The following is a 27,365-nucleotide window of genomic DNA, read 5'->3' on the forward strand; positions in this document are numbered from 1 at the left end:
CTGAACACAGAGATTCTTAAACTCAATCAAAGGGGGGAGATGAAAAAAATATATAGCCTTTATGAATATTATGAAATCTTGATCAAATTAATCAATCACATCAGAATAACTTTATTTTTTTATCATAACAAGTCTATAATTCCCATCCTCTATTTCCCCCACCTCCCCATCCACCTCCCTTTAGTAACCATCAATTTGTTCTCTATGGTTAAGAGTCTATTTTTTGGTTTGTGTGTCTCTTTTTTTTTTCTTTTGCTCATTTGTTTCTTAAATTCCACACATGAGTAAGATCACATGGTACTTGTCTTTCTCTGACTTATTTCACTTAGTATAATACTCTCTAGCTCTATCCCTATCGTTGCAAATGGCAAGATGTCATTCTTTTTATGGCTGAGTAATAGTCCACTGTGTATATGCACCATATCTTCTTTATCCATTCATCAGTTGATGGGCACTTGGGCTGCATCCATAGCTTGACTACTGTAAATAATGCTTCTATAAACATAGGGGTATGTGTATCCCTTTGAATTAGTGTTTTTGTTTTTTGGGACTAAATAACCAGGAGTGTGCTTTCTGGGTGACAGGGTAGTTCTATTTTTACTTTTTTTTTTTTTTTTAACCCATACTATTTTCCAGAGTGGCTGCACCATTTTGTATTCCCACCAACAGTTCATGCTCACCAACGCCTGTTGTTTCTTGTGTTTTTTGTTTTAGCCATTCTGACAGGTGTAAGGTGATATCTTCTTGCGGTTTTGATTTGCATTTCCCTGATGATGAGTGATGCTGAGCATATTTTCATGTGTCTGTTGGCCATCTGGATGTCTTCTTTGGAGAAATATCTGTTCATGCCTTCTGCTCATTTTTTAATTGGATTATTTGTTTCTGGGGTGTCGAGTTTGATAAGTTCTTTATAGATTTTGGATACTAACCCTTTATCAGAGACGGCATTTGCAAATATCTTCTTCCATTCAGTAGGTTATCTTTTAGTTTTGTTGATTATTTCCTTCATTGGAAACTTAGAATAATTTTAATAGTTAAAAATATCTATTCATTATATGAGAGTATAGGGTCCTCACAAAACAGTAAGCAAAACGGACTATGCCTGAATTTTTTATTATCATTACAATTTGGTTTTGGGGTTTTGGATTTTTGTTTTTGTTTCAGTTTTTTACCTAATTTGGTGGTTTTGCTATCTATCCCATCTGAGCACAGGAGTAAAAGACTTGAGAAAAAATGCCTGGGAGAAAAGCTAAAACTTGATATCATGCAATTCCTCGCATCAATGAGTAAATTGAGAATTAGCAAAAGCCCACGATTGTCGACTTTTGGAAGCGGGGCTTCTTAGAGCAGCAATCAGGACATACTTTGAGAGCCACCAATCTAGCCAAACCCTCCCATTTGTTTTCTGCGAAAGTTACTACAGCTCACAAATATCTCTGGGTTTCCCCAAGGTCACCAGTTAATTATTGACATAGTAAGTCTCCTCCCAAAGTAACCCAGTGACTTCCCACATCGCACATCAGGGATGCATGTCAGGGATAAAGGAGGGTACGTGTGTGGTATCGGCCTGAGCTCTAGATACGTCTGGTCGAGTCCAAATTCAACACAGACTGCAAAGCTTTCTATCTATATGCAGAAGAAGAGAAGCTTGGAACTCATTTCACAAGCTGCTTCTGCTGGTGATTTAAAAACACATCTTTTTTTTCCCACACACAGACTGACACGGACCTGTCCCCTCTAGATACCAGCTTTCCTAGACCTGGTGGGCCTGAGGTCAAGGTGTGACTTGTTCAGAGCTGACCAGGAAGGAAGGGCCTGGGCTGGCTCCTCGGCTGGCTCCTCCCGCCCAGAAATGGTTAATTGCCAGCTCTAGGCTGCCTCCAGCCCAGCCCTAATTGGCGTGATCTCAAGCGGCTGGCCAGCCGTGCTGGATCCGCAGCAGCTCCAGGCCAGGCTGGAGCTGCACGGAGCGAACGGCAGGGGCATTCTTCCAAGGTAATGATTAAGCTAAGCGTCTGGCAAGGGCATAGGCAGCAGAGCCGGGAAGGTGAGCCCTATTCACACCTCAGCCAGGCCGTGGTGGCCAAGACTGGTTTGGAAGGCAGGGCCCCAGGGCACGGGGGCCCAGAGCCGACAGCCACAGCCTCCCCCTGCACACGGGCATCAAGGAGCATCTCAGGCCGGAGTCTCTGCTGCCTGCCCTACTGGGACCCTGCCCTCAACCCTGGCACCATGAAGTTGCAAAAGTTCTGGACTGGTCTGGAATACACCTGCCGGCTACTGGGCATCACCACCGCTGCAGGTAAGACCCCACCTCCCAGCTGCAGTCCCCTGGGCACTGGGCACAGCAGACAAGGCTGCTCGAGGGGTGGGAGCCAGCAGGCTGGGGACAGATGGACACATCTGGCCACATCTGCCTTCACTTTTCTTCCCAGTGCCTCCAGAAACTGCTCTGCAGGGCACCAGCAGGTGCATTGGGGTGAGCCTGGGTGAGGGAGCCTGGTGCTGGATCTCCACTTGGCTGGTCCCCACCCATGTGACCTAGGGAGCCCTCGGTGTCCTCATCTGCTAAATAAGTAGAGAGGGTCTCCCCTACCTCCTTGAGGGTTATTGTAAGGTGGAGGTGAGAGCAGAAGCTGAAGGTATAGAAGACCAGGCAAATGTGAGAGTTGGATGCTTCACTGTATAGTTATGAAGCCGGTCAACAGAGCTCATCATGTTTTACTCAAACCACAGCTCCATTTCAAGGAAAGAGAATTCCCAGCACTTGGGACAGGCTGAGGTCCAGCACTGGACATGGAGATCCCAGGCTTCCCTTGCCCACTCCCCGCGCCATTAACAGCAAGTCCCATAGAAATCCAGTCCCCCTTTCTGTGGTCAGACCTCAAGAACACGCCATGGGTCTGAGGTAGAATGACTCCCTATGCCAGGCTTCTCTCCCTCACTCTGCCTGATCACAGGGCTGCTCGACTCTCAGAGCCAGAACCAGAGCACCACCATCCTGAGTTCTGCCTGCTCCCTTCCCCAGTGTAGATGCCAACCTTTGGCCCCCCAGATCCCCCCACATGGTCAGGGTCTGTGTGTGGAAAGTGAGAAGGCAGTGTTCTGAGCTCTCAGCTCTAGGCTCCACTGTCCCTTGGGCATAAGGAAGAGATGCACATCGCTCGCCAAGTCCTTCCTTGCCACTGGACAACATCCAGTACGAGTCTTGGCAAGTAAGAAATGTCCCCCAGCTCAGGACTCCAGCTGTGCTGGTTCCAGCCCCCACCCTGTCATTTGCTGATGTGTGACCTTGGGAGAACCACCCAGTCCCTCTAGGATGGTACTTTCCAATCTGGACCTGCTGGCCAGGTGTTTTGGAAGATCAAGGATGCACAGAATGAGCAGAGCTCCATGAAACTGAGCCCATAAACCTTTTGGGAGAAGCCCACATGACGTGGTTCCGAGCTCGGTGGGGTGGCTGGTTGGTGGGCTCTTCTAGCATCTAGGTCTTCAGCACAGGAAGTTAGCTGTTGGGGAAGGTCTAATGACATTCCTTCTATTGCAAGATGGAGCCCCTGAGCCCAAATAGAGGCAGCGACCTTGCCCAAGGTCACCCTGCAGATCAGAGGGACAGCTAGTCTGGAGCCCAGGGGCCCCAACTTTTGAAAAGGTCAGGACTCTGGCCAAGGAACTCCCTGCTTCCCAGAGTCAGAAACCCTGCCCAGTGGACACCAGGAAGGGTCTGGAATTGCTCTGCTGAGGGCCCTGAGTAAACGGCCCCATTCCTTGACCTCAGTAAATGGGCTGATTGGGGAACCTGTTCCAGCCTCTGCCAGAACCACCTTGTCACCTACATGCAAGGGAATGACTGCCAAGGTGCACAACTTCCCATCCTGGGGAGAGGAAGGTAAACATCAATAGGGCTTCAATGTCTGGAAGTCCTGGTCTACCGTGTTGATCTTGAGCCCACCCTGCTCTCCTTAGGCCTTGGTTTCCAGGTAGGTAAAATGTACCCTTTTCAGCTTTCAGGTATCTTGGTGATAGCTCCCCCTGCTACAGTCTGCCCAGAGCTGAGGCCTGCCTCCTCTCGGGAAGCTGTTTTAAGATATATCTATTTTCCCAATAGCCTTGCAAAAGACAGCTTAAAAGTCTGATATATCTCAGCCAGTGGAAGGGTTGGTGCACGAGTACACACACACACACACACACACAGTTACTCTTAACCACAACTCTTATCTCTGTGCAGAGGGCCACTGTTAATGCTGAAGATGAGTCTTCCGCTTGGTTTTGATATAGGATCCAGGCTAAAAATAGGCCATGAGTTGCCTTTTAATGGCCAGGCTTTCCAATAATCTTGTTGGAGGCTTCTAGAGTGCTGGGAGCAAGTGGGAAGCTAGAGAGAGGGGCTTCGGGGCTCTTGGGCAAATCTCAAGTTTCTTCCAGCTTCACTAAACTCCTGGCCTGTTTCCAGGGTTTAAGATTTGCAAATTCCTTATTCCCTTAAGCCTCTTGTTATTGAAATCTCTGTTGAGAAGTCTGGGCCTCATTTACAGTAGCACTGCTATAGATAGGAAATAAGGCTTGAAACAGAGGCCTTCACTTTGCAGAAGCCCCAGGAGACCTAAGGTAGCCCTGGTCCTTCTATGAGAGGTGTAGTTCTCCAGAAGCTAGAAAAAGCATGTGGCCCAAGGTTGCTCAGAGTGTCACCAGCAGAGACGAGGGAGCTGCCAATCCGGCAGCCTCTTCCCTGAATCCCCTTTTCCTCTGCAGGTGGGATCTGGGACCGCTAGAGTCCCAAGGGTACCAGACCCCAGGAGACTCCCCCAGAATGGCAAGGCCCAGTAGGGATGGCCCGGCTGAGTTCATCTCTTCTTCGCCTCCCAGCCATTCTGGATGAAGCTTCATCAGGATGTCCAGGGGTCCCATGGGCCATTGCTGCCCCACCCCCATGCCCAGCCCTCACCACCAGTGGAGCAGTGCCACTGCTAAACAGGGGTAGACAAGCCACAAGCAGAGAGCATCCAGCTGAACTGTTTCTAAAATTAGAAGATTCTCTCCCATGAGACTCTTTTTATGACTTTGAGCCAGTCATAAGGTTTCCAAATCATCATAGACCTTCGCCCCAACATTTGTCTTACACTTGGCCAGCTTCACTCATTTGCATTACCTCCCTGGCATGGAAGGCTGTGTGTGTGTGTGTGTGCACATGTGTGTGCATGCATGCACCTATGCATGTGTGGACACATGTGTGACCACTGGTGTCCCTCCTGCTGAGATGGGTCTCCAGGAGTCATCCAAAGAAGCAAACACAGCTAGGGAACTGCACACAGATTGTGAGCGCTCCATACCTCCCTATCCAGATGTTAAACACCCACTTGTCCAACCTCAAAGCAGGTTCTCACTGTGTCCACATAAAGGTGGGGTCGTGACATCCTGAGTTGGAGACTCAGGCCCCAGAGGATGCATGGCCCTGTGATTTATTTTCACTACAAACCAACCATCAGAAGAGAGAACCTGGGAATAGGTTTTACTGAGGTGGGAACACAGAGGCACAGAGTACCCCTTCTCTGTCTTACAGGACTGGTCCCCATACCTGTTCTTGGAAGGCAGGATTGGCTTCCCTTTGAACTTCGGCAATCCTCTTAATCCCTGAGGGAGAATCTCCCTGTGCTTGCTCCTCACTCCTCAGCCCTAGCCCCAAGCCTGTGGGGAGGAGAATGGAAAGAACCCACTGTGTCGGCTGTGAGACCTCTGTGACTTTCGTCGGGGCAAGGAGGCTCAAGAATGAGGCTTCTCCCTGCCAGCACTTGAGGGCTTTCTTCGCTCTTCCAACTCTACCCTGGGGTAATAGCTGATAATTAACGTTATGTGACCAAGCCCGGTGCTCCTTGGCTTAGATGTAACATTTCCTTTCAGCCTCATAATTACCCTTTGAAGCCTCGTCATGCTCATCATCACCCCCACTGTATGTGGGGAGAAACCGAAGCTTGGTGAAACACCTTGTCCAGGGTCCCACAACCAGGAAGCAGAGAGGCAAGTTTCTAACTGATTGAGGGTCTATTCCTGAGAACCTTTCTCTTAAACAGTGTGTCCTCCACTCAAAAAGGGCTAAAGGACATGTCTTTCTCTGGTTTGGCAATCCCAAGATGCAGGATACAATACCCACAGAGCCTTGTCTGAGGCCATACCATACACAGGCTCAGGCAGGGGAGGTCACGCTGAGGTTGGGCACAGTTACACGCAGCATAGGAAGCATGACCAAATACTTCCAAAGTCTAAAGACTCTGATATTTGATCCAGATGTTCATTTTCTCTCTCTGAATAATTGCCGTGTAGACTTTGACTGACACTACCATAACCATCCAGCCAAATCCATTCCTAGACCTCATCAGAGGACAGACAAATATGCTCACATTTCCAGAGGGAACTATCACAGCAGGACCTTCCATTTATGGGTCCAGAGATGCATAACTGACAACAGTGAGAGGAAGTCATGATCTTGCTAAAGCTCTGCCAGTGTCTATGAGGACCAAATGCTGATCTTAGATGTATTTTACCCATGAGGAAACTGAAGCTCAGAATGTCCATGTAGCTTGGCATGGGTCACATGGCCCGTAGAAAGCGGCTCTGGTATTGGAGGTCCGGTCTGCCCACTCACAAGTCAATGAGGCAGTGGCACATCCAGGGGCTGTCTGCACACTGCTCCAAAGAGAAGGGCACCACACAGCCAGCAAGGAAATGGGCCGGCATTGAGATAAGGCCATTTAGAATGAGCCCTGCTTGTCAGGCTAATGTGCTCTTTCTCACAAATCAATGATTTTAGATCAACCTGGAATCACTTAGGGGTTTTGTTTTGTTCCAGGTTTTTGACCCATTAACCTCTTCTCTACATAAAGAACAGCGCCACATTCCCAACAGCCCCATTCCTTACCAATACTCAGTTTGAAATGGAGATTTGGTTTCTTAATATAGACTAAGACAAAAGAAGCATTTAAACCCATGACTTTTTAAAGAGTACTAAAGAGTAGAGCCAATGCATAGTTTGACCTTAGCCCTATCAAAGTCTTAAAACAAACAAACAAACAAAAACTAATGCTTCTGAGACAACCATCTTGGGCCCTCTGCCCTAATTTCCATCCTTCTTCAATGTGTATCCCCGTGACCATCTCCTGCCACTAAGGAAGCTTCGTGCACTTCAACATGTCCACAAGTGGATTTATTACCCAAGCAAGACCACATTGTTTTCAGATCCTCCAAATGGATGTTGATTGCTTTTCTTTTCCGATCTGATTGTCCTAATGAGTAAATGAAATATCCCTACCTCTGTTCTACTCTGTTTCCACTGAAAGATCATATGATTTGGTTCAAACACTTTTTCTTTACTTCCTTATGCCTGTATCTTCCTTAGATTTAGAACAAGGAATCTATAACACCATTTTGGATTCATTTATTCAGCGAACATTTGCTGAGTCCCCACTCTGTGCCATGTAGACACATAGATTAGGGTAGTGTGACCCCTCCCCTTGAGAAGCACAAGGTCCGACCAAGGAAACAAGCCAGAAATTACACATCCTAGCATGATGCTCTGCAGTGTAGAGTTTGGAGGGGTGAATTTGTGTCCTTCTCTACTAATTACTAGCTGTGTGACCTTAGGCGTGTTACCTAGCCACTTTAAACATCAGTTTTTTCACCTATGAAATGGGGATAGTGAGGGTATCTACCTTCTGGGGTTGTGAGCATTCAAAAAACAATGACTAAAGCAAAAACTGCCTGGCACATAGATTCTCAGCCAGTGCCAGTTAATTTTTAAAGGAATGTGTAGAACTCAGGGACTGTATAGCATGAGTGATGGGCTCTTCCTGTGAGATGGAAAAAGAAGGAAGACCAGAGGAAAGGAACAAGGCAATCTATGACCCTTAAAGCTGCAAAGTGAGGAAGGAGTTAGAATGTGAAGTCTTCTACTGAGTAACATTTTCCTTCACGTGTTAAGGTTGGGTCATTAGGATCAGCCCAAGGAAATTGGGTTATTTCTATACCACATGTAGTGACCAAATCAGAAGGAAGATGATAGCCTCATTTTTTTTTTTTATGGGCTGACAATTCTCTTAAAATTTTCCTCAGTTCTGAACAACCATCTGAAGAGGGCTATTATCAAAAAGGATTGTCCTTACATACCAGTGGCAGATGCTGAGGAGAGAGAGACTTCTGTAGGCTCCCCCTGAACCTTCCTAGATTACAGAGGCCAGGAGAAGGTCTGATGAAGAAACATGGCTTATGAGTATCTGGAGGCTCAGTCATTGTTTCTGGCACCAGGAAAGCTGTCACGTAGAAGGGTGAGCAGATGCATTCTTTTTGAATGTGAGAAAGAATAAGAAGCAAATACCTTGGGCAAATACTTTGACCTGAAATCAAGACCTGGAAGAAATTTCCCCTGTGGGTCCTTACAGGAAAGATGCTATTCTGTGTTAGAGGCAATGTCCTCAGTAGTATCAGTGAACCTGCAGGATTGTAAGTGACATCATCACCAAAAAGTAGCATATTGGCACATGATCTATGCTACACAACATTTCCTGAAGTCTGAAAAAGAAAGGTTGTTTTCAACTCACTCTTTAGAACTAACATCGCTCTAATACCAAGACCATACAAATGCATCCAAAGGAAATTACAGACAGGACGCCTGGGTGGCTCAGCTGGTTGAGCGACTGCCTTAGGCTCAGGTCATGATCCCAGACTTCCAGGATCGAGTCCCGAATCGGGCTCCCAGATCCTTGGGGAGTCTGCTTCTCCCTCTGACCTTCTCCTCTCTCATGCTCTCTCTCACTCATTCTCTCTCAAATAAATAAATAAAATCTTAAAAAAAAAGAAGAAGAAGAAATTACAGGCATACATCCCTCAAAACACAGATGTAAAAGTCCAAACAATGTTTTAGCACATCAAAAATAAATAAATAAATAAATAAATGCAAAGGAAGTAGTATATCATAAACAAGTGAAATATTAAGGTTGCTTTAATATTTGAAAATCAATCAATATAACTGACCATGTTAACAAACTAAAAAAGAAAAGTTCATATTATAAAAATAGGTACAGAGAAGGCATTTGACAAAATTTACTGTTGTGTCATGACAAAAACTATCACCAAACTGGAAAGAGAAGAAAACTTTCTTAGCCTATAAAGAGCATCTACCAAAAAACCTTACAACTACTTACAAGTAAAAGATCAGATGTTCTTCTCTTAAGTCAGTAATAAGACAAGGATGTCCACTATCATCATTTCTAGACAATGTTGTATTAACGATTCTAACGAGTATGATAAGGTAAGAGAAAGAAATAAAATGCATACAGATCAGCAAAGAAGAAGAAAAACTTGTTATTCACAGATGACATGGTCATCTATGGAAAATCTGATGGAATCTACCAGAAAAACTGCTAGAACTAATAAAGGGTTCAGTAAGTTGCAGAAGACAAAATCAATATACAACAACCAATCATATTTCAACATACTAGCAACAAAAAAATTAGAAAATGAAAAATTTGAAAGACAATGTATAATAGCATCAAAAATATGAAATACTTGGGGGTGAATCTGACCCCAAAAGTGTAAATAAAAACCTGTACACGGGAAACTAAAAAAGAAAAATCGATGGGAGGTAATAAAAAGACCTAAACAAATGGAAAAATACATCCTGCTCATGGGTCAGAAGACTTAACATTGTTTAGATGTCAATTCTTCCCAAAACTGTTGTACAGTTTAAATGCAATCCTAGTCAAAATTCCAACAGAGTTTTTTCTAAAACTTGAAGGCTGTTTCTAAAATTGACATGGAAATGCAAAGGTCTTACTATAACCAAAACAATTTTGTAAACAAAGAGCAAAGGATGTTAACACTACCTGATTTTAACACTTATTATAAGTCTACAGAAATCAAGACACTACAGTATGGACACAAAGAAAAATAAATAGATTAATGCAACAGGATAGAGTCCAGAAATAGACCTACACATATATAAACAACAGACTTTTGACAAAAGTGTGGAGAAAATTTAGTATAGAAAGGATAACTTTTTCAACAAATTGTACTGAGCAATATCCATTTACCAAAAAATGAATGTCTATCTACACCTTGTACCATATACAAAAAAGACAAAAAATTGATTATAGACCTAAATGTGAAACCTAAAACTATAAAACTTTTATTTTTTCCTAAAGATTTTATTTATTTATTTATTTATTTGAGAGAGAGAGAGAGACAGAGACAGAGACAGAGACAGAGAGCTAGGGGAAGAATAAAAGGAGAGGGGCAAGCTGACTCTGCGCTGAGCCTAGAACCCAACTCAGGGCTCGATCCCATGATCCTGAGGTCATGACCTGAGCCTAAATCAAGAGTCGGATGCTTAACTGACTGAGTCACCCAGGCACCCCGAAAACTATAAAACTTTTAGATAATCAGATAAACTCTAAGTAATGAGTAAGCCATTTCTTATTTACAATATCAAACTTTCAGTCCATAAAAGAACAAACTGATAAATTGCATGCTATCAAAATTAAAAACTTCACTTTTTAAAATATAATGTCAAAAGAATGAAAAAAACAAACAAAGAGCTATGATGGTAAATAAGCCCATGAAAAGATGTTCTGTATCATCAGTCATCAAGAAAATGCAAATCAAAATAAAATGAGACACTAGTACATAGTATTAGAATGGCTTAAAATAAAGACACATCATACCAAGTGCTGAATGTTGGCAAGGATGGGGAACTCTCATACACTACTGATGGTGATGTAAAATGGTGCACTCACTTTGGGAACAATTTGGCAGTTTCTTAAAAACTTAAACATATACCTACCATATGATCCAAACATTCCACTCCTAGCTATTTCTACCCAAGAGAAAAGAAAGCAAATATCCATACAAAAATTGCACATGCATGTCCATAGCATCTTTATTTGTAATAGTCAGAAACTAGAGAAAACCCAAATGCCCATCAATTAACCAAGGTATATCCATACTACTTAGCAACAGAAAGGCATAACTACTGATACATGCTACCAGACGGATAAACCTCAAAATAATTATACGAATGAAAGTAGACAGCCAAAAAAGAGTACATGCTGTATGATTCCATTTTTATAAACTTCTAGAGGATTTAAACTGATCTCTAGTGCCTGAAAGCAGATCAGTGGCTGTCTGGGGGTGAATGGAAGTGTGGGAAGGTAGTATTACCAGGACACTAGAAGTCATTCTGCTTTCTGTGTTCCTCATGTTCTGCCAGGTTGGCTCAGCTAGATGTACATGATAATGGCAGAGGCAGGAAAGAGCAGGCCCAGTTCATGAACCCACTTCATATCTTTGCTTGCATGATGCCTGATAATATCCTCTTGCCCAGAGCAAGTCACATCGCTAAGCTCAGATTCAAGGGGTGGGGAAACAGACTTCACTCTAGCGAAGTCACATAACAAAGAGGGTGGACACAGAGAGGCGCATTACTGCACACTACCACAAGGCCTTCTGCAAGGCCAAGAAAAACAAATCTCCTGGCTGGCCAACTTTGGTGTATAACTCATGTTTAGAGAATCAAGGTTAGAGAATCTCCATTGGTGCATTCTCTAGCCTTCAGGAAATTCTTCCCACACAGGCTTGTGGGAGGTGTTAGGGGTACTGAGTGCCATGCTATAGTCTAAAATCTCTTCTACTTGAATATCTAGAAGCCACAGCTTCTCCTGAGTTAAGAAATCTGCAACTACTACCTCCTTATCTCAATGGTTTCTTAGCAACTGGCTCTAGCATCTTCATGTTCCTAGAAATGGTGCAAATCTAGCTTTAACCTCTACAACCAGCCATGACCCTTTCAGAACCTAAACCATCCCCAGCCATTGTCATCAGGTGGTACATTCTTACCTGAGATGTCCTTACAGACCCTAAGACTAGTAGGAAGCACATCATACTTGAGGATGAAGAAGAGCCATAAATATAACAGGCTGAGTTATGGGGCTGCCCTCAGCTGCAGTGAACATGACATTCTCAACCTTCTCCCTGGGCATCCAGAGCCAAGATCACTGTCTGGCATGAAAAGTGACCTCTGTGGCCCCCAGGGCACTGCACTGAATGTAAGATGGATATCAAAACTCAACCCAGCTATGGAGTCAGAACTGACAACCTACAGTCAACTATGAGGTCAGTCTGGGGACAAAAGCAGCACAAGCCCGGAGACTGCCAGGAGAGCCCCTCGGCAGTCAGCACCACGGACAGGCCACATCCTCGTGAGCGTGCTGGCCCTAAGCCCTTGGCGTCCTTCTCAGGTTGCACAGAGGACAGGACACAAGAGACGTTGAAATGGATGGGGCTTTGAACTACTGATCTCCCAGTTAAGCCTGCAGAAAGGACCTAAGACAGGAAAATCAATGAACAAGCATCAGTGTATAGAGAAAAGCACTTTAGCCACCATAAAGATGTGTATTAATGGAAGGAAAGGATGAGAATAAACCCTCTTCTCCCCCTTGAGAGTGCTTGCCTCTTTCAGGCAGGAACAAGCTTCCTCTCCTGATAATTCTATTAGCCATCATCTAAATTTGCACAACACTCTATAATTTACTAAGACTGAATGTTCACAGCCATTGATGCATGCTTTTATTATCCCCATTTTCCGGAAGAGGAAACAGACCCGAGTGATGACTTGTTTGAGGAACCAGGACTCAGCTTTCCTGATCAAGCCTCACGTTCTCTCTGCTACGGCATAGCACCCCCGAAGCTCCCAGAGCTTCAGGACCCCCAGGAGGAGGCTGAGAAGGTGGTGTGCCACAGGGTCTCAGTCCAGCACCTCCGATCCCTGCTAACCTAAACTAGAACAAACCATTCAGGAAGACTAATCAGAAGAAAGCCCTGGGAGAAGAGAAAGCTGTGCCTTGTCTCGGACAGGATGGACAGAGGCTAGAGGGAAGGGGACAAGGTGAGGAGGCCAGGCTTGTCCATAAATGCTAGTGGAGGAAGCGTTCACTCTAATGAGCGCCAAGGAAGCAGCCTCCGGGGGGCTGTGCAGGAGAGGGGAGACAGAAGCCAGGGGCGGACTGCACTGGGGTGGGCTCCTAATATGGTTCTGTTGGCCTGGGACGAGCAGTAACAGGAACCCGAGGGACAGAAAACAGGGAGGGATGGAAGGCATCAATGGGCCGCTTAATGGTGGTATAAAAATGGTTACAGAGCCGCTCCACCCAGCACCTCTCCCACCTACAGTGCAAAACCCAACACATCTAGGAATCAAGGCTGCTCTTGGGGGCAACTTTCTTCTTATGGAGAATTGATTATAATGAAACCCTGATTCTCGAGACATGCATGACATTCATTTCCAAGCTCAAACCGTCAGCTCCTCTGTCTCCACGCCCAGCTCTGGGAAAAGGCCTCAGGGTCATTTGTTGGAGTGAATTATTGATCCTGATTGCCCAGGTCACACTGAACCAGAGTCCTTCAAAGGCAGAGTTTCAGAGCTACCCACCAGGCTGCCTGGTAAGGAGGAAGGAAGACCAGAAGTACAGGCCGGACTCTACAAGTAGCTTAGAGGCTCCCAAACCCTGGGCCATGAACATCGCCAGATGCCAGGACTGCAGGCACTCAGTCTCATGGTCACAAAGGGGCCAATGCTACCACTGGCCAGCACTGGGAGTGAATTATCTCCTTACGTGGACATTCAGTGCCTCTTTAAATTTTATGCCCAGGGGCCCTGCTGACCTCCCCCTCGTCCTGGTTCTGCCGGATGCCACAACTTCTCTGTGTCTTACAGACAGCACTGCCTAATTCTGGAAACTGGGCAGAGTTCCTGGTTCCAACTCCACAAAGCAAGGGTTGTACCCTTTCTCATCCATGGGGTCAACAGGAGGCCTCTGGGAGAGCAGGTGTCTACCTGTGCAGTCCTGGGGAGACAGACATGCAGGACACAGGATGACCAAACCTCTTCTCACACATCAGTCCCATCTTTCACCTACCACTCCCCCTTCCAATTTAAGGCCACACATCATGCTCTTTTCCTGGCTTCTGAAATGCCCCAGTTCTGGAAACTAGTCCCTTGGAAAAAAAAAAAAAAAACATTTTAGGATACTCCAGACCCTCAGTCAAACCGTCTTGGAGTTCTGTTTCTGGGTCATGTGGAACTCCGGTGCCTTCCAAAGTTAGCTCGTTCCCAGCACAGGTCAGTGAGAACAGCAGGCTAGCAGCGTTCATTGCAATGGCCTTTACGGTTGGCTGGGGGAAGTCCTGGATGCAATTCACAAAATCCTCCTGCAGGAGGGGGTCTCAACTTTTGCTTTCCTCACTTTTTCCACTGGGACTTTCTGTAAAATGAATCTGTAGAAGGGAGCTACTTTGGATGAGGCAGAGCCTCACTGATCCTGTGTGAAATCCTAAGATATTATACCCCCAGTAGGATTCTGCAGCCCAGAAGTAGTCCCCAGACATCACCCAACCCCTAGGAGACTGCATCTCCCAGGCTGTGCCTGAATTTGAGCAGGAGGAGAGGTGCTGCAGGACCTAGGAGCCCATAGGTTGGGTTTCTGACAATCAAGCTGGGTACCAGTGAGAAGGGCCAGAGGCCCAAGGGGTCTTGGGGACACGATCCCTGCTGAGAGTCAGAATATAGACCAGACAAAGGAACTTCTGCGCCAAAAATCCCAGGTAGTTAAGAAGATAGGATAAGCTGCTTTTCAGTTATCTGTGGCTGCAGAATAAAACTACTTCAAACTTTAGTGACTTAAGGCTACATCAATTTTATTATGCTTGAAATGCTGTGGCTCAGGAATTCAGGCAGAAAGCAGTGGTGACAGCTCGGCCACATGAAGGCAGAGATCTCAGCTGGGGGCCTGCAATGGAGCATCTAGGGCTGAACATCTGGAGCTTTGCTTCTGACTGTTGGTTTAGCTCATCAGTTCTTCTCCACCTCGTACCTGCTGGGGCGGGGATGTCATCTAGAAACTTCCTCACTGACACATCTATACCTGGTAGAGAGGGCTGAGCCAGCGGGGGGCTGGTCATGAATCTCTCTCTCTTTCTCTCTCTCTCTCTCTAGCATTCTCTCTCCATGGTTCACTTGGGCTTCCTCACACATGGTCTCAGAAGCATCAGACTTCTTACAGAGGGAGTGGCTGCCCCAGAACCAGCATTTGAAGAGGGCTGGGCAGAAGCTTTTTGTGAACTGCAGTGTAAGTCTGGATCATTCTGTTGGGCAAGAGAGCCCTCATTCAAGCGGAGGAGAATTAGACTCCACCTCTTGATGCGATGAGTTGCAAAGAATTTGTGGTCAGCCTCCATCTAATGCACCCTATTCTAACAACGAAACCCCAAATGGCATTGCTATAGTTAGGGGTATTTCTCTCACCTAACAGTACTAAGTGCATGGGGGGCCAATTCCCATTTTCTGCCAGAGAGCCCAGCAATTAGATTACCAGTCTGGTCTCTGGGAGTGTTGCTGCCCCCGGGATCAGCAGGAATACCTTAACAAGGAAACCATTCCTAGCTCACTTACCTTAGTCATGGCCGCTGGTGTGATGTTCAGAAGCCCCGGAGGCCTTTGGGGAGATAAGTGCTAGGGAGGAGAGTGAGTTCTCGCAGAAGCAGGCCTCATGCCCAGGGTACTTGTCGGCACCCAGACTGTGGGAATAGGGTGGACTTGGCTCCTTCGGAGGGGCAGGAGGAAGTTGCAAGGTGCTAAAAGACTTGAGGGTGTGGGCCCGGGAAGTCACACTGTCGCTGCCCCAGGTAGAACCCGTGACCTTCCCCAGTTACAGGAATTGCACAGAGAAGCCCACAGAACCACGGAAGCAGCTCCAGACTCTCATGCTGCTCCGGGCTCTCGTTCATGCAGCTCTGGCTCCTGGCCTCGCCCTGCCTTCCTTCTCGGTGGACCTGCCCTGGTTCCCAGGCAGAACGGAGCCTGCATTCATTGTGTTTGCTGGGCCCTGTCCCACCCTCCACGGCTCTTCATTTCCTGGGTCCGCGACAGTCGCTCCAGCGCGTACTTCCCTTGCGGCTTCGTGCTTTACCGGGCCCGGCGCGCAGGCTGTGCCATAAACGAGGGTGCAGACTGACCGCTGAGGACTCTGGATCCTGGCCGACCGGAACGACTCTTGGGTGGCTGGGCGGAACTGCCCTGGGCAAGGATATTGGGCTGGGGCTACTTCCGACCTTCAGAAGAGAACTCTGCTCGGGGTGGGGGCCCCGCGCCGATGCCTCAGGTTGGGGGGCAGAGGGGCCGTCACCACAACCCGCACCTTAGGCATCAGGAAGCTCCCTGAGGCCGTGAGGCGGTCGTTGGCCATTCTGTGGCAGACGTTACAAAACTCCATTCACCGCTGGGCTTGGGGGACATGGCAGTCCAGTGCCCATGGCAACGAGGGTCTCATGCATGTGACACCCCCATTCACATGAAGGCCCCCAGGAAATGTGTTCCCCCAACAGCACCATTCACACCACAGTCCTCCTCCGCTGGGGGTTCCTGGAGCCCCCTGAAAATCAGTCCTGCTTCCGGCTTCCCTCTGCCCCCTTTCTACCAGCCTGCCCTGGGCCAGGCGCTGCACCTCCAGGAGGCTTGCTGTAATGTTTCCTTAAATAACATGGGGTTGAGGATTCCCACCTTGAGGGATGCGGTCCAGACTACATAAGATGCATGCGGGCGGGGCGGGGGAGTGCCGTGTGCTGCACGTGCTGGGACTTCCTTGAGAGGTAGCTGGGCTGGCACACCCAGGGGGCTTCCGAACCCAGACACCTTCTGTTCCTATGCTGCCGCCTTCCACTACCCTGGAAAAAACAAACAAACAAACAAACAAAAACGGAAACCAGGCTACAATGGCAAGGCGGGCCCTTCTCTGTGCCTGGAGAGCTTGTCGGAGCCCCCAGGCAGAACCAACCTCCCCTCCTGATCTCCTGTGCCTACTAGCACCCGCGTATTAAAACAGGTGAACAAGGTCCTGGGCACACCATCAGGAGCCATGACCAGAACTTTGCTTCAGGCCGGGCAAACAAAGGAGCCAGTGGCTCTTGGTGTGCTGGGACACCGGGAGGTCGTGATCACCCAGAACATGGTTACTTCCTCCCCTCTGCTGCTTCATCTCAGCCAAACATCAACAAAGCCTCTTACCCTGCAGCCTGAGGTCAGGTCGATTTCTGAAAGACCAATCTGAACATGTCACTCAGCCTCCCCAAAACACTGAAGGCCCTCCCTGCCCATCCTGTGGATGCTGATATTTCAAGACCCACCCACTCCCGGGCCTCAGGTCACAAGGACTGCCCATTGCCCCCTTCTGCGCTAAGTGCTTACCCATGGTTACCAAGGTAAGAACTCACAAAACGGGGATTCCAGCCCAGCTCTCTCTCTTCTCTGCTGTTTCATCGATTTGTTTTTTTAACTGCAAACCAGTGCTGCCCCTACAGCATTCCTAGAATGCCCCTTTGATTATAGACCTTTTGTTTCCATCAGAAGGCATCAGAGTAAGAATGCCAAACAAATCAGGGTAAAGGGCTGAGTTCCGAAGACCCTTTCCTGCCACCTGCTGGTCACTCACCGCAAAGCCACGCAAATCTCCAAAGACTGCCCCCCCACCCCGGAATGTGCGCAAGGGACTGAGCAACTGTGAGGTGCTTGGCACTAGTCAGCTAACTGAACCCTTATAACCATCATGCGCAAGAGGGGTAAGGTGGAATCTGATGCTCAGAGAGACTGAGTGACTCAGCTTTTAACTGGCAGATGTGAGACCGAAATGTTGGAATGGCCCAGGTTGGCAGGTTGGTTTTGCCTATGCGCTCTGTGCCTCAGTTTCCCTCCCGTAAAATGAGGATAACATAAGACTTTCACATAGGACTGTCGTGATGATTTAAAAAGTTAATAAGTGCTAAGTGCTGAGAACAGGACAGGATAGTTAGTGAAAACTAAATAGATGGACATTTGCCTGCAGAACACACACACACACAACCCCCACGCACATAGGCACACATCTCACATGCACACACACTCACACACACACAGAGATAAACAGTGGAAACCAGGAAACGGTCTACCACCCGGAGCCAGAGTCTCAAGTTTGGTCTGCAGGTCCTTTACTTTCTGGCCTTTCTGGCGTGTCCTTGGAAGTACGGGGCATGGTGACTGACTGAGCCTTGTTTTCCCCAGTAAAATAGGAAGTACAGATGTGCCTGTGTCTCGGGCTGCTGGGAGGAGTGAGCACAAGCATGACCGTTGTGTATAAAGCATTAAGTGCTCTGTAGGTCATACTGACCCTCTGGAAGGGTCTGTGGCTGCTCAGCACTCCCGGCCCCTCACCTGGTACAAGCGTGAACATCTAGAACCTGAAGAGGGCAGAGGCAGCATCCTCCACAGCACTAGACCAAGCCCAGGGGAGCCCCAGAACCTTCCCTCACCAAGCATACTTAGGCATCTCCCCTCCCTTCCTAGACTGAAGCACCCTGTGCCCTGCTCCCTGAGGTACCCCCACAATCCAGTCCTCTCAGAAGTGAGGGGGGAGGTGCCGGTGGCCTCAGTGTGGGTCCTCACACGGCTTCTCATTTCCACATGGACAAAAGGCTCAGGACACCAGGGATGGGTGTCTGCCAGGGAGGAGAGTCATCAGACCCAGGGAAGCAGCCTCCTGCACAGCAGAGATGAACAGCCACATACAGGCAGCCAAACATGACAGCCTAGCGCTGCCATCTTTGATTTTCCGGGAGGGAGACCGGAAGAAGCCACAATGCGGCCACTACCAGAGGGTGTCGGCTGACCCCAGAGAGAAATGGAGGATGCATACAATTTAACCAGTTAGGACCAGAAAGAATTCTAGTTAGGGGCCATGCAGCGCTGGAGGAAGGTTTCAGGACCCGTCAGTGCTGTCTGTGGAATGTTTCCATCGGTGGGCGGATGGGGTTGGAGCCACAGCTCATTGAGTGAAGCAGGGAGAGCAAGGGAATCCCTGTGAGGAGACAGCCTGGAGCCAGCAAGTCTGGAAAGCTGGGTCCGAGACAATATTCACTCTGGACAAATGGAAGGTCGAGTACTTGCACGCAAACCCCAACAGCCAAGAAGGGGCAGGAAGAAGGACGAAGCCGATCCGCTTCTCGTGTCAGAGCAAGCCCTCAGGGGCTCAGCCAGCACTGGATCCAAAGGAAGGAGCCAGGAGTGGGTGATACAGCTACCAAAACAGCAAGTGAAAACGGGGTCACAGAAACAGCTAGAACAGTGATCCGGGCAACAGGGGTTGGGGAGGTCCCACCCATGGCCAAGCACTGAACCCAGACCCACAGCACATATGGGCATGGCCTGCCTGCAGGACAGTGAGGGCCCTTCAAGCCATGACTGCTATGGAACCGAGGGGCTGGAGGCCTGGGAGCATATGCTGTCTCTGGGGGCATGAGGCGTGGCCAATGTGGGCAGACGAGGAAAGGCATCTGCGATCTGGGAGCTGGGATAAAAGACCTCTGGGGTTCTGCTGAAACCCCTCTGGTTTCCAGAGACCAATCCAGAAGGCTCCTTGTTCCCTTGCGTTTTCTCAGCCACCAATCCCTGTGCCTGGAGAAGAGCCTCTCTGGCTCTCAGTCCCCGGGGAGAAGGCTCACTCTGCAGCCGGGGAACCTTCCACAGGGCCGCCATGTGGCTGGAGCACCCAGGCCCACCCTCCCCTCTCCTCTTCCCCTCTTAGTGTTGATCGGCGTGGGCACTGAGACCTTCCTCCAGGGGCAGTTCAAAAGCCTGGCTTTCTATTTGCTGTGAGTATGTGTGCATGCGCCCTTCCCTGCTGGCATGTTCTGGCCCGGCTCACCCTGAGACTGCCCCACTAACACAGAGTAGCCCATACCCTTTTTCCATGCTAACTCCATCACATCCATCACATCCCACAGGTGTAGGCCCTAGAGGGGACTTCTAGGATATTCTCTGGTCAGATCATTATTCCGTCCCTCTACCTACACACCCATCCTCCCATCCATCCATCCATCCGTCCATCCGTCCATCCATCTGTCCATCTACCCACCCAGCCAGCCAGCCAGCCAGCCAGCTACCATCTATCCAGCCAGCCATCTATCCACCCATCTATCTTTTCAATCATCTCTTTGTTCAGCAAACATGAACCAAGCTTGTTTCAGAGAGAGAGGAATCAGCTCCAAAGACTATATATTTGAGCCCTTCTATATGCCAAGCACAGAAAAAGGTCTTATTTATGTGTGTCCTTTAACTCCAATAGCATTGTAGAAGGGCATACTATCCTAGGTTTTCAGATTAAAAGATTTAGAGGGAGTAAGCAGCTCAGCCCACACCAGCAAACTCATGAGCAACAGGGCCCAGAGTCGGGCCTGGGTCCATTTAGTTCCCTAGCCTCTGTCCTTTCTTCCCGGCCAGCCGCCTCCACAAATGCCGGCCAACGGGAGATAGACCACTGTGCAGTGGTGGCCTGAAGAGGGAGGACTCCCTGGTGGGGGCGGGGGGGGGGGTTCTGCCAGCTCCCGAGGGATATGGGGCATCTGTGCTTTCTCCTGCAGGCTCACCAAGCTGCCGTCTCCTTGCCCGCACCCACCCTCATCTGGGCTTCCCCTGCCCAGGACAGCTCTTTGATTTGCTGTGTGGATCGCCCCCACCATCTCCCAACCATCTTCCACCCGCCCGGTCCGTTTCCACTCTGCCACAAAATTCGCCACCTAGAAACGCAGGGCTGTTCTGGAACCTTCAGCCACAGCCACGGCCTCCAGGCCATATTCCTCTGCCATCTCCTGGCCTCTGTTTTATTTCTTGTCACTCAACTTCCACCTCAGGAGCCTCTGACCCTTTCTCAGACTCCCCTGCCTCACCTCACCTCCAAGCCCTTGCTCATTGCATTGAGCACCCAGGGTGACTTACCACCCACCTCGATGTCCCCAAAGCCTGATGTTCATCCCTGGCATTCCATTCTGGGAAGCCTGCCCTGAGCCTGGAGCCCCTGCTGCCTACAAGCGACTTCTCTTTGCTCTGAACTCCCTCCATGTCTTCCTGAGCCTGTCCCCCCGGAATCCAGAAACCAACCTGGCCTTCTTCTTCTCCTCTCTCTACCTAGCTTCCCCACAAACATCACTTCAGGTATGAGGTAGGTGTGATTGTCCTCCTATAACAGGTCAGGTCTATAGCCACTTACTGCAAACTGCGTTTTGCCCAGAGCCCTGCCCCTCCCTGACTGCTCTGTCCCTGTCCCGAGGGGACACCAAGCCCCTCTAGTCACTTGGTGGTCCAGTCCTAGAAGACTTGAATTCCAGCCTCAGGTGCCCCCAGCCCTCGCTCTGAACTAGTTTATGTTCTCCCCCATACGGTGCTCCATAGCTGCAGGGATGGGAGCCCCTGCCTGCCCACCCGCCCCGCGCCTCCGTCCCTTCTGCCCCTCCCGCACTCATCCCCCCCATTCCTCAAGGGCCATCTCAATGCTCCGCCTCCCTCCTCCCTCTTCCAACTTCCATCCTCCTTTTCCCTCGCACACACGCGGTCTCTCCCGCAGATCTCAGACTCCTGCCTCTGTGTACCCCCACACTCAGGGTGTTCCTTGACTCTAGCACACCCTGCGTCACTGTCACTCCCTCCCCCATGTCCCTGGGACCCGGCAGGGGCCAAGGCTCGGAGTAGGCTCCCACAGGCGCTGAGCTACCGTGGGCTTTCTTCTTGTTCTTCCCCACTTCTCTGCACACCAGCTTCCGTTCCCATCTTTCTCCTTCCTGTGGGGCCCCTCACGGCCTTCCTCACACTCACCCACGAACACCAGCCACACCACTGGCTGAAGGGTCTGTGTGGCTGGTGTGGCGCCCCAGGGGAGAGGCCTCGGTTTGTGGGATCCCGCTAACCACAGCAGGGCTCTCGGCTTGGATTCGCTGCCCTGCCTGAGTGACCAGACCTTCCTGGCCTCGAGAGGCACAGCTTCTACAGCACCAAACAGGACCCCTGGAGAGTCACTCCACAGCCCAAGCCTCAGTTTCCCCCTTGTCCCCCATCCCAGGATCTAGAAAAAGATATGATGCTTGTTTTATAAACTACGTGCCCCGGTGTACTTGTTAGAAACACAGGCTCTGGAGACTAAGGGCTGGGTTCAAATCTTGCCCCCGCTACCGATCTGCTGTGTGACCACAGCAAGGAGCTTGACCTTTCTGTGCCTCGGTGCCCTTAGTTGTAGGCTGAGGGTTAGTACAGTGCTTCAATCATAAAATTGTTAGAAGGACTAAATGAATTGATATTGGTGAAGCCCTTAGAACATGCTTGGTGCACAGTGCTCATTATATAAATGTGGATATTCCATTTGAAAGCTGAGGAGTAAGTGTTAGGGAGATGCTGGGAGACAGAGAGAGTAGGAGAGAATAGGGATTAAGTACATAAATGCTTATGGAGAGAGACCGAAAAAATGGTAATAACTAACATTTACAAAATGAGCACTATGTGCCCCATTTGAAGGGTTTTCCAAATATCAGCTCATTGAGACCTTTTAACAATTTTATTTCTGAAGCACTGTAATTCTGTCAGTTTACAGATGAGGACACTGATGCACAGAGAGGTCAAGTCCCTTGCCTTAGGCACACAGCTGATCAGTAGCAGGAGCAATGCCCAGGTTCCTGAGGAAATTCTGGCCCCAAGCCACCTTCCCCTGAGGCGTAGCCTCCCCTTTCACTCATTCATTCACTCCAGTGATATCCATGGAACACTTAACAATAAGCCATTCCCAGAGTGGGCCTGGGCTACAGGGAAGAATTAGGGAAGGAAGTGACAAAGGGAGTTCACAGGCTGGTAGCTCAGGTCACACAGTAAAACACAGAGAAGCAAGAGATCACGAGACAGACAAAAGGAGGAAAGAGGAGTCCTTTCAAGAAGGGCTAGCTTGTGCAAAGTCCCTGTGGCACCTGGTAACTTCCTCTGTAGTCAGAGGACTATGGATTTTCATGTAAGGCTTTAAAGGTATGCTAAGAAATTTCAATTTTATGGGACTCTCCAATAAAACATGTAAGTTCCATTCCCAAAGATTCTGATATATAAAGTCTGACGCTGGCCCAGGAATCTTTGATTTCACATATTTCCCAGAAGATTTAGGTTGGAAATTCCCTGGACCACACATGGAACATGAGGAGATTTTGAAGCAATGTGGATTGGGAAGACTACAGTTCCATTCAGAGGGAGCCCTCAGGGCAGCCAGTGGGGACCGAGGGGAAGAGCAGGAGAGGGAGAAGGGAGGGCAGGGAGTTAGAGAGGCAGAAAAGGGGAGACAAGTGCAGGGGTCAAGAGGGCATTACCCAAACTCAGGTCATATAGGTGAGGCCAGAGACTGTTTGGACAGTGGGGAAAGAGGGAGAAGGAAAGGGATCTGGAACAGATCCAGCCTTCAAGTTCGTACAACCAAGCAGCAAATGTTACATTAGTGACAGTAGTAGAAGGACATGCCGGCTAGTGGCCACACAGGGGGTCAGGGTCAAGGCAGCGTCCTCTGGCGGCCTGCACTCCCGCACCCATCTTTGGGTCCTGGCTGGCACCTGTCCACTGAGGCCTGACCCAGCATAGGCTCTGGCACGGAGGCAGCTCCTGGCAGACGCCGGCTGGGGGGCTGCATTAGGTCAGGAAACTCCTGGACAGTCTGTCAGCAGGAGATGGCCAGGAGCCCCAGAGGCAGTAAGAAAAGAGGCTCTGGAAGAGCAAAGGGCAGATCAGAGGGCTCTAGAACTCCCTTCCTTGTCTCCACCACAGGTTCATAGGCGCTGCCGTCTCTGTGTGTGAAGGGGCGTACTTTGTGGCTCAGCTGCTGGCCATCTGCTTCCAGTAAGTAGTCTCCTCCTAACCTCAGGCGCCCCCACATACCACCACCCGTGAGGCCAGCCCAGGTGAGGTCCTGCTCCTGAAGCAGCTGTGACGGCTGCCCTCCCCACCCACACAGCCAGCCCCTGCCAGGACACGGGCTCAGTCCCGCAGAACTCAATGGTCCCCCTTCTCTGCTCCCAACCAGGGGAGCAGAGTGAAGCATCCACCTAGGGCCCGTTCCCACCCAGAAGCCCCTGCAGAGTCCATTCCCACCTCCAAGAACAGCCGGTAGCTGCACCTGCCGTCCCAAGCACCCATGGAGAGGGGAGGACCCTGCGGAAGGCCGGATGGTCTCGGAGGCAGCAGAGCTAGATTGCAGAACTGGTTCTTTTTCCTGCTAGAACCAGGCACAAGTCAGGGGCTGTAAGGATCCCCTTGGGAAGCCACATGGTCACAGAGGCCCATACTTGCTGTCCAGCAGTGCTCAGTTCCTAAACACTGTCATCATCGTGGCCAAGAGCTGTCCCTGGACCACCACTCTCAGAACCTCAATAGTTGTGTCTCTAGGTAATCAGAGAAAGAGCCAGTCCTCAAATCCAGGTGTCCCAGCACCGTGCGAGGCCATCAGCTGCCTCCCAAGGTCACCAGCCCTGAGGCAAAAGGCTTCTTCCTTTCTGATGAATGGCACAGTCAAGGGATCTTTGCAACTTCTCTGGGACAGGGGAGGGAGGAGCCTGAACCCAAAGGAGCATTTCACTCTGTTCTGAATGCCCTCCTCTCCCAGCCAGGGTCTGGACACAAAACAATGTCCACCAGAGGGCACCAATGAGCCATGGCTATGGTTTGCGGGAGGAGAGCAGTGCTCTGAACCAGACGATTGTCCTCCAGCCTCCGCCACTGCCCCCAGACTAGCCTGGACAGACCAATTCACAGGATGAAGGAGATGAACCTAAGGCAAGCCCTTTCCTTCTTTGAAACTCGGAAGCAAAAGTGCTGAGGAAATGGGCTCGGCATCAGGCCTCTGCCAGTTTAAAAAGGGCCTGTTTATAAAGGGAACTTTTAAACTGAGGGCCATTTTAAAAAGAGGTCCCTCTGGGGCTGGTGCCATCTTATGCCTAGGCGAGGCTCTGTGAGCCAGGTGGAGCTGGATTCTGGCCTGTTCACTCAGGGGGACAAGTAGCTTGTGCAGTGCCCAGTCTACACAGCTGTCCCAGCCAGCTGTTTCCCAGACTTCATGCCTCCTCCACTCCACTGGGGACCTCTCAAAGAGCCCCTGAGTCTCCTATTCTCCTTCCCACTAACTTTGCTGAATCCTGCTATCATTGAACTCCCTTCACCCTTGACAGAAAGAGCACGCGAGGCAGCCTTTCAGAAAAATTGTGGGCCCTCTTGAAGGACTCAGGCAAGATACCTAACTGTGGAACCCATGACGAGGACCCCAGCCCCTGGGCAGTGTTCAGCCAGAGGTCACTAAAGAGGACATGGGCACAACAGGACTCAGTCCCAGCCTCCAATAGCTTCCCATGTCCTGGGGCTTTTCTGGGTTGTTTCCTATTTCCTGCTAATCCTGGACTCGGCCCCCACCCCCACCCCCTGCTGCCAGGTGTCAACCAGAGTCCCTGGCCTACAGAGCAAGGGAGAAAGCCCGCTGGTTGGGCTGCTTCCAGAAGTTCCTGGCGTACATGCTGCTGTCTGTGGCCTGCTTTCTCCATCCCGTCCTGGTCTGGCACGTGACCATCCCAGGTAGGAGCTCCAGGAGTTAGTGGAGGGAGGAAACTCTATCACAGATGGACTCTGAGCAGGAGAGGCTGAATCCCCCCTCACAGACCTCAGTGACACTGGCCCCCACCCCCGGCCCCACTGAATTCTTTGGCCTAGATCACAGGAATGAGGTGGGGTCAGACATCCTTTATGTTGATAAAGTAGCAGGAATGTCCTTTCATGTAGGCCCAGAGGCTGCACCCACAAATGGAGAACTTTCCTCCAATGCCTATGTGTGGTCTGGGCCTTCAGAGGGTATGAGATGGTCACTTCTCTGTCCAAACCCTCCCATGTCTCCCCAGTGCCTACCCATTCCGGTCCAAACTCCTCAGCCTGGTTTGGAAGGCCTGTTGTGAGGGGAACCCCGCAGACCCTCCAAGCCTCATCATCTTCCCTCCCACCTCATAGTCCGTGCTAGTCAGCTAGAAGCCAGGGTGCCATGCTCCCACGCCTGGGTTTTGCCCACAGCCTCTCTGCTAGTACCCTTCTCTTCCCCACTCCCTAGCTATGAAAACCCGTCCCTCCTCGTGACCAGCCTAAAATGCCGGGAAGCCCAGTGTGCAGGGAGACAAAGTTGGAAGGCAGAGCCTCCTCTTCCTTCCTGTGGTTTCTTTTAATGTACCTGTCATAGCATCTCAAGGCCACTCTGCTCAACCCTTGGTGGACTCCAGAGGATTCAGCAACGATGAGGCCAGGGCGAGCCACAACCTCCCACTCTTTAGAGAGGGAGAGACACCCAGAGGCCTCCTCGGGATAGGGCAGGCCTGCAGGCAGGAGAACCAGGGCAGCAACCTCAGCCTGGGATGGAGAGACCTCTAGGCCGGAGACTGGCAGAGATGCGGGGGGAGGAGGGAGGGTGCACCCAAGAGAGGGACCCGTGCTAGGCCAGCCCCACCCAGTAGGATTTACACTTTCCTCCATCTTTCCTGGAAAGGTTGAGGAAGGAACTTCTCTCCGCTTCTGGGAATGGAAGGAAGCCCAGTTCCACTGTTGGAACCCAGTATCCAGAACAGAGTGCAGACCCACGGCAGGCATTGCAGGTCCGGCCTAACACGAGGTCCTAACACAGAAGCTAGGGATGGTGATGAGAGGACAGGCAGGTGGCCCCAGGGGTGGCTATCAATAAGCAGGGGCCTCAGACACAGGGCTCCCTGGCTAACAGTCAGGAGGAGGTCCCAGTGCAGCGCTGGCCCCACGGACATCCCTTAGCCAGACAGCAGGCCTGGCCCTGAATCAGAAGGGGGTGTGTGAGGGCAAGTCAGGGGCACAGGCTGGAGCCTGGGGGGCCTGAGCATGCTGCGGTGGCCCTCTGGAATGGTGGGCTCGGACAGCATTCTGTCTGCTCCGCCCCAGCACACGTCCAGCCTCCTGACCTCCCGCATCCCTTCCAGGCTCCATGCTCGTCATCACCGGCCTGGCCTACTTCCTGCTGAGCAAGCGGAAGAAGAGTAAGCCCTCCCCGGAGGCGCTAGCCTCCCCCGAGCAGTACACGGACCCCTCCAGCAGTGCCGTGAGCACCACCGGCTCTGGGGACACCGAGCAAACCTACACCTTCCACGGGGCCTTCAAGGATGGGCCCGGCTCCCTCTTCGTGCACATGAAGAGCATCCTGAAGGGGGCCAAGAAACCCGGTGCCCTCCAGTGCCCAGACACCCTGACGGGGCTGACCTTGGAGCCAGCTGACTCGCTGGTCAAGAAGAAGCAGGTGCACTTTGAGGATAGTACGGTCAGAATCATCCCGTCTCTCACTGAAGACCTGGATGATGGGGACAGCGAGCCGGAGGAGACCACCTCTGACACCACCCCTATCATCCCTCCCCCACAAGCCCCTATCTTCCTGTCTTCTCTCGCAGACACCAGCCTGTTCTGA

General features: G+C 50.1%; 1 protein-coding gene across 1 annotated transcript; it reads left to right on the forward strand.

Moving 5' to 3' along the window:
• Positions 1-2,232: 2,232 nt before the first annotated feature.
• Positions 2,233-27,365, forward strand: TMEM72 (transmembrane protein 72; the record flags this gene model as incomplete). The annotated part of the gene is made up of 5 exons (XM_080831503.1): positions 2,233-2,302; positions 19,650-19,716; positions 23,684-23,755; positions 25,338-25,477; positions 26,887-27,365. 5 exons carry the CDS (start codon positions 2,233-2,235, stop codon positions 27,363-27,365), a joined length of 828 nt encoding a protein of 275 aa, XP_080687629.1.

Source organism: Martes martes (assembly GCF_963455335.1).
Source record: "Martes martes genome assembly, contig: scaffold_199, whole genome shotgun sequence".
In the NCBI taxonomy this organism is placed as follows: Eukaryota; Metazoa; Chordata; class Mammalia; order Carnivora; family Mustelidae; genus Martes; species Martes martes.